This window comes from Oxyura jamaicensis, chromosome 10 (assembly GCF_011077185.1).
Source record: "Oxyura jamaicensis isolate SHBP4307 breed ruddy duck chromosome 10, BPBGC_Ojam_1.0, whole genome shotgun sequence".
In the NCBI taxonomy this organism is placed as follows: Eukaryota; Metazoa; Chordata; class Aves; order Anseriformes; family Anatidae; genus Oxyura; species Oxyura jamaicensis.
The window spans coordinates 8403081-8416142 of NC_048902.1; the positions used below are offsets into that span (position 1 = coordinate 8403081).

Consider the following 13062-nt stretch of genomic DNA (forward strand, 5'->3'; position numbering starts at 1 on the left):
ATGCTCCAAAAAGCATCTGGTTTGTTTTATTAAAAATTGCAATTCAGCCATGAGAAAATCATTGAAGTTCTCCAGCGTTAGAGATAAGAGACTCCTAATAAACAAAGTCTCTACAAGGAATGACTGTTACTTCTATATATGACATGTTTCAAGTCTGAATGTTATAGTACATTTGAATTAAAAATTACTGAAAACTTATGGGTACTACAGGACCTAAATGGTTTCACTCTATTTGGAGCTCATCAGCTGCAAGTAATGGCCATTAACAACACACAGAACAACAGGGATTCTTCAGCCCTTTAAATTTATGTTAGCTTTAAAGCTAACGTAAGAATAAGGTATTTTGTTTTCCTTTTAGCCTCTTAAGATGTTATCCATATGGAAGTGCAGACTACTTTTATTCCCTGCATAGTTAATGAAGTTGTCCATACCAAGAATGCCTAATGAAGATATTTTAACAGCCTGGAGTCTGCCACTTTAGTATGAGAGATTATCAATGGAAAAAGATTTATGAATAGTTTCAACAACACACAGAAGTTAAAAGTGGAATTCAACTTTCAGTTACAATGCTGAAAATTCAGCAGACTTCTACTACACCAAATCAGCTCACTGCAACTTCATAGAGCAAGATGTTCTGTTACACAAACAGCACTGATCAAACCCCATCCAAACAACCACTTGTGGAGTATGGTTTTGATTGTTCTAAGCATAAATATCTGCATGCTACTGACTCAGTTACATTAACTTGCAAGACACTTCAACAAGATTTTATTTAGCTCCTTCATATATCACATCTCTGAAGCACCATACAGGATTTCTACTACCACTGGATTGAATGTACCACTATGCTAATACATATATTTTCTTCCAGTAATTTTTCTCTTGAAAAATAAAATTTAAAAGATTGTTCATAATTTCATCTGAATATTGATTTCTACACCTTGCCTGCTGTTTTTGTAGAAAGTCAACAGGTCCACACATGGAAAAAATGGAAAAAATGCAGCTCTCAAGATAATCTCAGAGCTCCAGTGTGTGCAAAAATTGACATCTTGTATTCAAAGAAAGAAAAGCCAGTCACCATCACCTGAGTGCAGTTCTAATCATGTTGTCTCCCTGATCACATAATAATACTACCTTGAGTTCTTTTACAGAATCCTGGACATGTATTGTTCTTTAGAGGTGATTTGAAAGCACTTTTTTTTTTGGCCTGAAAGTCACAGCTCTTTGTTTTCTACTATGATCCTGACATCAGTGATGAGGTACAGAAAACATACACAGAGGTTTCATGCAAAGAAATTTTGTACCTCTGACTCACTCTCAGTTAGATTATCAGCTTGTGACCAAAGACTTTTCTTGGGGTGTTATGCACTAATGTTTTAACAGATCAATTTATAGTTGCTGGAAATACACTGACATGCTACCTACACTCAAAAATACGACTGTCTCAAACTTAGCTATGACAATGACGATGCGTACCTGCAGGAATCTTTTCTCTCCATACTCAATTCCAATTTTAACATTGTGATATGCAAAATAGGACTTCAGTTTGATTTAAAAATAGGTAACAATCTGAACTAACTTGATAGCATGTGCTTTGTGAAAATAAGCCATTTGAAAAAGACTTGCCATTTTTTCGTGGTGACTTCTGTGCTGGAGTTGGCAGGCAGGTTGGTGGTGTTGCTAGCTCAGGATTAGCAGCTTTAGTTCCATGGTTGGCTTTTACCTTATCAGCCCAACTAACACCAGAAGGAGCCAGGCGTGTTGCAGAAATCGTTACTGATGGGTTCCTAAATGAAAGTCATAGCTCTTATTAGTGTCTAATCAAAGAGCACAATGGTTCATTACAAAACTTTTTATCATGATATTCCTTATTTAATCTTGGTCTTTACTGACTTAGATTGAGATCTATTTCCAAAAACTGGAACCTATTTTCTCCTTCCCTTGTTTTCAAAATCTGTGTTCTTTGAACATTAAAAACCTCAGTAGATGTCTTATCAGAAAAGATCTGTACAAAATTCAACTCATTAAAAAGGTACACATAACCACAGAAACAAGGACACAACGACAAATCAGCAGGCGGAGGTATGAGGCACTACACCTTGATAGCCTCTTACTTATTTCCAGTCACACTGACGTCAGAAGGTGATACCAAGCAGTGCTGCAGCTGGAGAAAAATCTCCATGTGAGATTCCTTATATGTCAAGAAGGAAGTCAATGAAACCAAATTAACAGAAAGCTGACTTCTCAGATTAAAATTTATAAATGTCAAGAAGCAAAAGAAACATGCAACACCGCAGTGATGTAAAACAGTTCCCACAAGAAACATCCTCTGATACCAAACTGTAACGTCATAACAGTAAACGTGTGGTGACTAGTTACAGCCAAGTATAACAGCTCTTCTATTTTGTCTTCCCAGCTCCTGCCCAGTCACACCAGTGAACGGTACAGAATGGGCTGCAACCATTACAAATATGAGCAGTCAAACAAACTGTATGTGCAGGAAGTCCACTGAAGTGCAGGTGTAATTACAAACGTAAGTTAGACAAATCCATAATGTACTTTGTTTCGCTACACACTTAAGTAAATAAATTAATACATCTATTTTCTCTTACCTCCTCCACAGAAATAAACTAAGTCTGGAGAGCCATCCTATTAACTTCCAGAAAGACCTAAATGACTCAACTTTGAATTTCTGGATGGATAAAACTGTAATGGTTTTTCATTTCATTTTATTTTTTCCTTTGCCCATCACTTCGAGCAAAACCATGATACTTTATTCAAATGAATGCAACCCAAATGATTTTTATAAACTTGAAAACAGTAACATCCCTTCCGTTCAAGAAGCATCCAGTTCTTTTCAATAACAAGAATCACTTTATCTGCACCACAGAACCAATTTCTCTTCCAAACTTTACAACACAGAGTAAGATGGTCCAACAAATCCAGCTGCCTCATTAGCTAAAGCAAAGTAGGGATAAAGAATTGGAGATCTCGTGAGTCTCAAGCAAATATGTAGAAAACCCCTATATAACCAGACTGCTCACTTATTTTAAGCCAGTGAGATATCAGGTGGTTGTATTTCCCATTTTTATCAAGTCAGCCATCAAAAGAGCTATCAAGAATAATGCCATGGAAATCTAGCTAGTTTTTACAATCCCCTCTGATCCTGTGGGGATGTAATACAATGCAAGGACATCAGAAAAAAAGGCCAACCAAAATCCTCAGGCTGTGTTAGGATACGTAAGTAGCTACAACCTACAGTAGATATTTACAAAGCAAGCTGTATACAAATGGATAGGAAAACTGTCAGAGACAAGACTGTAAATGGAAAAAGCTTAATGGAAAGACATTTTGCTGAGCTGTTTTTTGTTTTGTTTTGTTTTTTAAATAAAGAGCTTTTATTTCCTCCATACTCAAATTTTTCATTTGACTGCTTGCACATATTTTCCTCCAATCATCACGTATTTAAGCAAACAACCTCTCAAATGCTGTCAAGTAGGTATTAATGCATACAAAGACACTAGCACTGTTGGTGTGATTTTTCCACCAGTTTGTAATATCTTCATTTAAAATTTGAATATCAAATATATCTACAGAGCTGAACACTCAGAGGTCCTGACCAAATATTCTAATGGATCTCTCGAGGCCACTGTCACTACTTAGGGTACATGCTCTAGAACTCATCAATCCTGAATGAACAAATGATGCACCTCGAGGACGATTTAGATTGGATGCATGTGCTCTCCAGAACTGAAACAGCACCAGACAGTGCTGCTCTAAAATGGTGCTTATACATATTTTTGTTGAGCCCCTTCCACAGTCATTTTCATTATACCTAAGTGAAAGATGCGTTATTCTACTATACAACATGCTCTATATTTAAACTTGTATCAATTTTGCTGTTTATGAGTCATAATCAACTTACTTTACATTCATTCTTTCTGATCAATACTTGTGCATATTCAGGTGGCCATCTGCATTGTTCATACAGGTAATTTTAGAATGCCAATTACACACATTTTAACCTTAGTTTTGTAAAGGAAAAGATTATTAAACAGGTAACATGAAATACACTGACTGGTCGTTCCAAAGACCTGAACATAAAATACAATAGTTAAATATGTGACAAAATAAGTAAAAAATTAAGTCCTTGATAGGATTATTTTTTCTTTACAAAGCATATGCTTTTCTTCCACTAATGCAAATATTTGTAGGTATGACTTGATAAAAAGCAAACAATACATTGATTACTATAGAAAAATAGCACATTCATTAACTCAGCTTCAAATAAATCCTTATTTTAGCTTTAATAGACTTATCTGTTTTCATACCCAAAATTTAAACTTCTTCGAGCATTTGACGTCACATTAATTCTATCTGTTGAGGGACTTGGTATCACATGGCGTCCAGGAGACATCTTCTTCACTTCCCAGGCTAGTGAAGTAGGTCTGCAAATTCAGGAAATAAATGGTTAAAAATAAAATTCTCAATAACTATTCCTCTGTCACATCACCAAGATCTGTAAATGCTCTGAAGTATTATAGATACTGCTGAACATAATCAGGCATCTTAGCAATTGCTTCCACACCAAATCCAAACCGTACTAGCCAGACTGAGATCAAAAATCATTCACTTTTGGATTACAACACTCATTTTAAATATCAATATGGGACCAAACACCAAACCAACCAGTAAAAGGAAAATGACTAAGGGTAGGACTGGAAATAGCCTCTAGTTCTAGTGACTGTAACAATGCACATAAAAGGCCCGGACAAATCAGGGAAGGAACCTACATTGTCTTATCCCATATAACAGAGCATTTGGTGGTGTTTAAGTGCTGCTTTGGTTAATATATGTAACAAAAATCTCCCAGTACATGGGGAAAAAAAAAAATAGAACTAACCCAATATATCACCATCAACTCATTCTGTTACTCCACTGATGTAACAAACAATCTGCAATAACATTTACTGATAAATGTTTACTAGCAAAGATAATTGAACAGGTTGAATTAATTTAACTGCTACTAACGTTAAGGACTCTCATCCAAAAAGACAGAGCATGAGATGGAAACCAGAACTGCAGTTTTATTATGCATCTACTTTTTTTTTTTCTTACTTTTAATTCTTGCTCTTGAAGCTAATCTGATTACGTGGAAATTACAACCGGCAATTAAGAACAAAATCAAATTTGTAGAACCCACAGTTAGGGAAGAAGGGTTCAAAAAAATCACATAAGTGACTTTAACTGTGCCTTTTTTAAGGCACAAATTGCAATGATGTAAACAGCTTTACCTTTCTAATACCATTCTTCCAACCTCTCTCCCATTTCCAGCACCACTATTCCTTGATAACTCTACAAGGGAGGAAAGAATCCCCCACTACATCCTCACATCAATTACCTCCAAAGGAAAATAATTATTCTGGGTTCCCTGCAACAGCTATTAAAAGTGGTTCTTTTTTCTAAACGGCTGGTGCAGAATGACTTCTATCATGAGTCTGCATTTTGGATATAGATAAAAGAAAAAAAATAAAATTCTCATTACCTGCTTTGAGCATCAGCCTTTTCTAGCTTCTCCTGTAGCTGTATCCAGTCAATCAGGGCTTTGAAGTCCCTTACATAGTTATCAAGCATCATCAGGACTTCCTGAAAAGCAACCATTACATAAACATTTGTGTTTCAAAAACAGTTACCATGATCCCAAAAAGAGAAGTGAGTAGAAAGTACGAAATTTACTGGCCTGCATCTTTCCTATCAAAAATAAAAACAAGGGGGGGAGGGAGGGGAGCCCAAACAGTTAAGATTTTTATGTCAACAAACATTAAACATTTATTCTGTCAAAAACATTGATGTTTTCCAAGATCTTTCCAAGCACCGACATCTAAGGACAAAATAGAAAAATCTGTCAAGAAAATAATTTCTAATATACATAGATATCACTGTTCAAGGGTTTGTTTTCTGTCCAAGTCATTATCCTTTAAAATATGCTAGACATACTTCATGCAATATGCCAAAAAAAAAAAAGTCTACATCCTTACAGACCTGTGGGAGAATAAAAACCTGCTGCTGGTGATTCCTCTGTCTGCAGAGTGAACACCAAGTTATGCAATGGCAACTGCATCAGATGGAGGGAATTCCTTCTGAAGGATCCAGAAATCCTTGCATTAGAAAAAAAAATGGTTCTTGAGCCCTGAAGTACAGCCAAGTGTACCTTGTTCCTACAGTCTTTCAAGAGTGCAGATCTTCCAAAGGGTACACGGATGGATGTGCCTGTGCTCGTCTGGGTTAGTGACAGACATCCTATTGCCACACTAGATTATCAGCACTATCATACTAATAAAGAAACTTTTAGGAGAATCTCATGGTGCTATTTTGAGAGACAGAACAAAAAGGATCTCCGCATTAGATCTGGTTTATAAAATGACTGCCTTTGACAAAGTTACTGAGAAATAGACAAGATGACCTGCAAAATGCCGAGCTTACATTCTCCTCTCTGATTAGTACACCTTAATAAGTGAACAAAAGGCTCTAATTGCAAATCCTCCACTACAGAATGATTACAAGCCCAGACCCTACAACTACAACAGCCAGACTATACTTCTTGACCATTACAAACCAGTTAGTTTTCAACCATTCTAAACGTTACTTCTGAACTATAATGGAGTTGCTGAAGAATTTACCCATTTTTACACGAGTTAATCACAGAAAACTGCATTCATGAAAATACTTCATGGCTTGAAAGATTTATATATGATAAAATAATACAACTGGAAGAGATCTTAAGAGCAACCTACTCCATCCCACAGCTCTTGGGCAGGCGTAATCATACCCTGTCAGAAATGATGTTGATGTGCTGCAGTTTCATTCAGAACATTGCAACACCTTGAAGTTAGAAGAAGATTGCAAAGTATGTGTTGGTGTCTAACATATAAAATAAAAACCTATTAGTTAAGTGTATAACTAAAAATCTTAAACAATTAAAAAAAGCATTGAAAACAGTAGAAGCACTCTACTACAGTAAAGCCAACTGATGACTATTTTTGTAACATCACTTCCTATTTATTCACTTCTACTTGTAATAGAAAAGGGACCTCTAATACATGCAAAACACTTTTCCATACAAAATGTAAGGATGATTATTCATTTTGTTTAATGCATGCAAGTTTAAAAGTCAGCTTTAGTTTGCACAGAGGTATCCTTTTAACTAGGGCGTACGACAGACCTAGAACATATGCTGTTTGTCATATAAGATAAGTCAGAAGGAAGTCAAACACAGTACCACTGCTGATCTAAAAGTTGCTCTTTGTTTTGAAATACTCCACAAAAAAGCAAGCAAAAATCTTTCTTATAAGGCAGTTAGTTTACAACACTAAAATAATTTGCATGTTAAAGTCTGCTCCAAAAAATGAACAAGTCAAGTATTTTAGCCAGCTCTTTTTTTCTCCAGATTCACTAATAAAATTTCAGCTTTCTAATTCAATTCAAATACATTTCAGTTAGCCTACAGTAAGTTGTGCTGACTGTTATTAACAATAAGGGCATAGAAAGCACAATTTAATTCTGAATCATTTATTTTTCAAGTCTGCCACTGAGATATTCCTCACAAATACATGAATCAATCTGAATATGAGTTATATTTCTGAAGTGAGTTGGCACATGAAAAAACTACAATAAATGGCTTACCCTATTTTAAGGAATGTTTAGCTGCACATTATCAGAAATGATCAGAGCAGAACCATGCAGCTGTAATCCGAGTCATGTTTTACGAACAAGGGAATACAAACAAGACAAGCAGCTGGAGCGGCCCCATATTCACTGATGCACATCTTTCTCCCTACAGCTATGAGGGCCATTTTGTCAGGCAGGATGAAGCAGAACAAAAGTGGCTCTGAAAGCGCCGTTACAGGCATCCAGATAACTACATATAGATGTACAGCTAAAATTACCAATTAGTTTACCAATTGGCTGCAACGGATTCGATTGGTTTGTAATTAATTCTAGTTACTGGCGCATACAGCAGGATGGTTGGCGCCATCCCTTTGTCCTACTGACATACAATACTGGCGCACGGGGCTCTGGGGTCTTGGACATCAATACAGCTCTCTAGCTTACCTGCGGTACTGCATGTAGCAGATATACCCTGTGGTGCTGAAGCAGTGGAAACTCGTACCACTTGAGAAGGTGCTGACAAAAAGGAACCTTTATGGGGTAGAATATGGCTGCACTAGAGTCAAAACAATTTTAAGTCCCATTATTTTTCAAGGTCATATCTATCCCACACAATTTTTAAAGAACCAGTTCAAACTGAAAAAGAAAGCAGTACTGCTAAAAAACATCAGTTAAATGAAAAATCAGTGACACACAACTAAAAACACACACAATACAGCTCCTGTTTCTTCCATCATTCTGATTCACAGTCCTGCACATTAAAAAGCTTTTTTCTGTTTTTCCTTTTCTCCAGTTCTCAACCATTGCTTCAGCTTTTATGTACATATGTATATTTAAGTTATGCTTCTACACTCTTCAGTTGATCATATTAATGCTTTTTCCAATCAGAAAGGCTCTCTATAAATAGAATATCTGTATCAGAACAATCCTGTATTCCTGAATCAGAACCATCTTGACTTGGGTCCTAGCCAGGTCAATTATAGCCTTTAAAACCAGAGGTTTACTTTGCTTGGAAATCATGCAGCTACTTTGAAACTTCATCTTTTCCACTTATCCTCCTATTCTCAAACAAGGAAGGGGAAAAGATAGAGAGAGGAAAGCACAGAAGACAGCATGTTTTTGAAGTCACCACAATTTAAAATTGTAGAAAGCATGAGAGATGAACTCAGTCACCACATCTGTACTGCAGCTTATTCTCATGGCTAGAAATGCATATTTTACTTTACAAATTAAGCATGCTTTGTTTTAATGATCTACGCTGAATATTTTAGATTATGTATTTAGCAGAATAAATTCCATTTTCATGTACTCCAGTGCATTTTTAGCTGGCAACATAAGTTCCTTCTTTCTTTCAATTTATGTTTTTAATTTTAATCAGGTGTTTTAGTAATTCAGTACAAAATGGCTTCACCGGTCTGAAGAGATGGTGGCTTTCAGTAGCTGGCTATGTATTCTAAATCTGCTCTAAAAACAATAAATTATTATCCTGAAATATCTCAACTACTTCCATCTGTGAGGCTGAACGCCCAATCACTACCTGATTTTCCTATCCTTTACCATTAGCTTCAATGATTTTGATCCATCTGCAGAAGATGACAACAATGAAAATTTAAGTGTCCAAAAAAAGGCAGGAAGAATGGTCACAGAACAGATTTTCACTTGGCATTGGCTGTCACAACACAGCCACAAGGTATTTATTTAGAAAGAAATATGCACATAACTCTTCCTAAACAACTTCACTCTCCAAAAAAGAGCATTTTCTTTAAAACAAGAGCGAAGCAGCAGACTGATGTACTCCTGATGTATTCCAACTGCAGAGTTAGACCTTCTCAAATAATATGAGAATGTTTCGAAATTTATGTTCCATAAAACTCTTCATCTGAAAGACTCAATCTTGTGAGAAACATAAAAAGAATTATACATGTTTTAAGACATAGATCACTGTCTTAGCCTTTCGGGGAAACTCAGAATCACCTTGGTTTTACTGAATAAAAAGAAAAGATATTCTGTCATACAAAATAGACTTCATGCTGAAATTCTCCTTCTAACTGGAAACGTTCCCCTAGATGTTCAAAAAATGAAGACATCTGTACAACCAGGTATTAAGTCAATGTCCAAAATGGTTATGAAAGTGACAGAAATACAGTAAATAGATGACCCTGATAGAGACATGATTAGCATTGATAAGAACCTAGGTGTAGAAAGCAAGAGATGCTGAATAAACCATAATTAAAAACAAACAAACAAACAAAAAACAACAACTTGTATTCTGCACAAGTTTGGTTTTGCTTTTGTTTTTTCAATTCCTTTGGAAAGCCAAGATACTTTTTCACTCAGAGTCAAAGGAAACCAGGACATTCTAAAAAGAATAATGTATCTATCTAAACAGAACACTCAGAGACCTGCGTAGTGGAAACAAGATGCTTCATAACCCTTCCTGGGACAGTCAAGATCTGGTCTGGAACCACTTGACCATTATACTGAATCTTTGTAGATTCCTTTCATTGAAGTTGGGAAAGGCTTGTTTTTCTTTTTTTTTTTTTTTTTTTTTTTTTTTTTAATTTTATTTTGAAAAAAGTTTTTTTTTTTTTTTTTTTTTTTTTTTTTTTTTTTTCTACCTTCAGCTCCAACACATTTAGAAAGTTTTATTTTCTTAGCTGTCTTGAAATCCAGTAATCAGCATGGATTACTACGGGTCTCAGTCTGCACGCAAAGAGATTGAAATCATAAGAATTAGCATATCCTGAACCAAAACCAGCCCTCACAAAGCATTCTCAGTAAGAGCCCCTAATGAAAGAAGTTCCTCTCTCCTTCAGGGAGGCCTTCAATCAGCTGAAACTATGGTAAATCACTCACAGATATCCCCCCACTTGGAAGGCCTTCATTAACATTTCAGCTGGTTCTTCCACTTAACACCGCCATACAAAACGTCAAGACTTAAGGAAAAGGCTTTACCCACCCATTTACAGTATATCTTGTACTTTTCCACTTTGTAGGAGGGCACAAAAATCTCAAGAAGAATAAAACTTTTTTTAAATTGAACTGTACCCAAGGTGGACTGATTTAACAATGTATGTAAGCATTACAAACAAGGAAAGAAACTATCCTGCTTAAAATCTTGTAGAAATATACCAGTAAGTAAAGCCTAGGTGGAAAGCTTGTACAAGTATTAAGTAATGCCAAACAGAAATTTAAAAAGAACATTGAACTAAATTTTTAACATCATGAAATGCAACTTTTTTGAAACAAAAAGCAGCTGAAGCCATTAATTCATCATAGGAGGGGAAAAAAGACATCCATTAAATTTCAAGTAGTTGAGAATCTCCTAGACTTAAAGTATCCTTAGCTACTGAATCCAGTTGCTCAAACTCTACCACACACACACACATATACTTTATGCATGTATAGAACTCTTCTCCCCGAAGCCAGTTGCTGAGACACCTAAGACCATCAATCAATCACAGCAGAAGTTCTGTTGCATTAACCAAAATTCCACTGGCAATGGAATCTGCCTTGTTCCATCCCCAGATAATTTGGGGCTTAATTCCTTTTAGGAGACAGAAAGAGATGCAAAGGGTACATGGCATTACTAGTATTTTTGTGCCTAAGCTTGCCATCCAAAACTACAAAATACTAAGCAATAGAATTTCACATGAAGATTAGACACAGAAACCTAGCTAACATATAAAATATCCAGTGCATTCACATTTTGAAATGCCCAAGGTTATAGACAGATCTATTAGACTATAGCTAATCACTGTCAGATCTATTAGACTACAGCATCACTGGACAAACTGATTCATGCACAGAAATACTTAAACTTGAGGATCCTTTATTTCTTTTACAAATAATTGAATGATTTTCGTTATATCTTTAAAAGCAAAGCAACAAAGCCATATCTATGCATACAGTTTGGAAGTTCTCACAGTTAAATCAATAGCAAATTACCACCTACAGCAGTGCCCAAAGTTGAGAATAAATACACACCACCACTGCTGATCTTACACACACTTCCACTGTTTGTATCCTTACCACAAACCTTTCGTCTGCATTTTCAACCACAAGCAGCCACTAGAGCCCTTTCCGATTTGGGAGCATCAAACATTATCTCCAGTGACAACATAATCGATACAACTATACCAACTGTAAGACTACAAGGGAGCAAACGATACAAAATCAAAAATGAACACCTTTATACTGGGTTAATCTGAAGGTTTTAAATGCCTGAATTTGTCACATTTCATTTTTACAAACATCTTTTAATATGACCTTCATACAACTGCAATGTTTAAATAGAATAGCACGTGCCCATTTGACCAAGACAAAGTTGAGGAGGTATCCCTTAGAAGTTGAAATGTGAATTGTTTTTTATATCATAGATTTATCTCAATAGAAAGGATTTTTCAAAGTCCTTTTAAAAAAAACAAACAAACAAAGATTTAACAAACTTAATCAGTTTGGATCCTTATTTAATATAGTTTCTCATGTGTTCAGCATTAAAAGTAAAAATAGTACTTAATGAAAAGAGTTAACAAGATATTCTGCCAAATAACTTTGAAAAGCAAATAGAAAAATGTAGCAATATGGAGTTCTCATTTATCAAAATCCTCTCACTTCTTTACTTAGAGCAGAAATACATTAAACCATTTTCAACTGAGCTGATTTGTCTGTTGGTATTTTTTTGGTAACGTTTTAACCAACAGGTATTTTTTACACACTACCAAAAAAAAAAAAAAGAACAAAAAGAACATAGAAGTAAAGCTATTCCGTTCTGATTTGTAGCATGAGCTTTAATAAAAGTTTGTAAGAGGAATTTCCATCTTAAAATATTCAGGAGACCAGTACTGCAATATTGAAAATGGAAAAAGCCTAAGAATGACCTGAACTCCTCCTGTCTGAAGGGGGGGGGGGGGGGGGTTACTGATTTACATTTAACAGCAATCTTTAAGAGAAGATGTCACAACCAAAAGACCATGTCACAAATGAATATTCCAGCTGCTCAGTAAAGGGCATGTTCTTTGTTCTAAAAACGAAAACATCTTTTAAAAGTAAGAGCAACACGAATGTTATACAAGTTTTACAACATCTAACACTGGAAACCCTTATTTACTCATTTTTGTTTTTTTTCCACCCATGTTTAGCAAACAAGTAATCTGATGCCCCTGGATACACACATCATCGTCCAGTGTCTACGAAAATGAAGACTTTCCACTTAGGCTGTGTAGTATCTCCATCCGAGAACAGATCAAGTAGCATGATTAAAATGCTGAATGATATCTAACCCCTAAAATATGTGATAATGATACAAACACACTTCTGTTCTTTCAGTCACAGAAGTTTAAAATGGTAATCTAATTACAATGCAAGGCTGACTGATTTTCTTAAACCAAAAAA

The 13062-nt window shown here is 35.6% G+C and overlaps 1 protein-coding gene across 4 annotated transcripts in view; it reads right to left on the reverse strand.

Annotated features, from left to right (window-relative positions):
- Positions 1–13062, reverse strand: part of SCAPER (S-phase cyclin A associated protein in the ER) — a 163784-nt gene that overhangs the window by 129601 nt on the left and 21121 nt on the right. For all 4 annotated transcript variants that reach the window (XM_035335866.1, XM_035335865.1, XM_035335867.1 and 1 more), the window contains 3 exons: positions 5546–5646; positions 4332–4448; positions 1627–1787 (listed from right to left, as the gene is read on the reverse strand). In XM_035335866.1, the coding sequence (XP_035191757.1) occupies positions 1627–1787; positions 4332–4448; positions 5546–5646 (379 nt within the window). The remainder of the gene's footprint in view (positions 1–1626; positions 1788–4331; positions 4449–5545; positions 5647–13062) is intronic.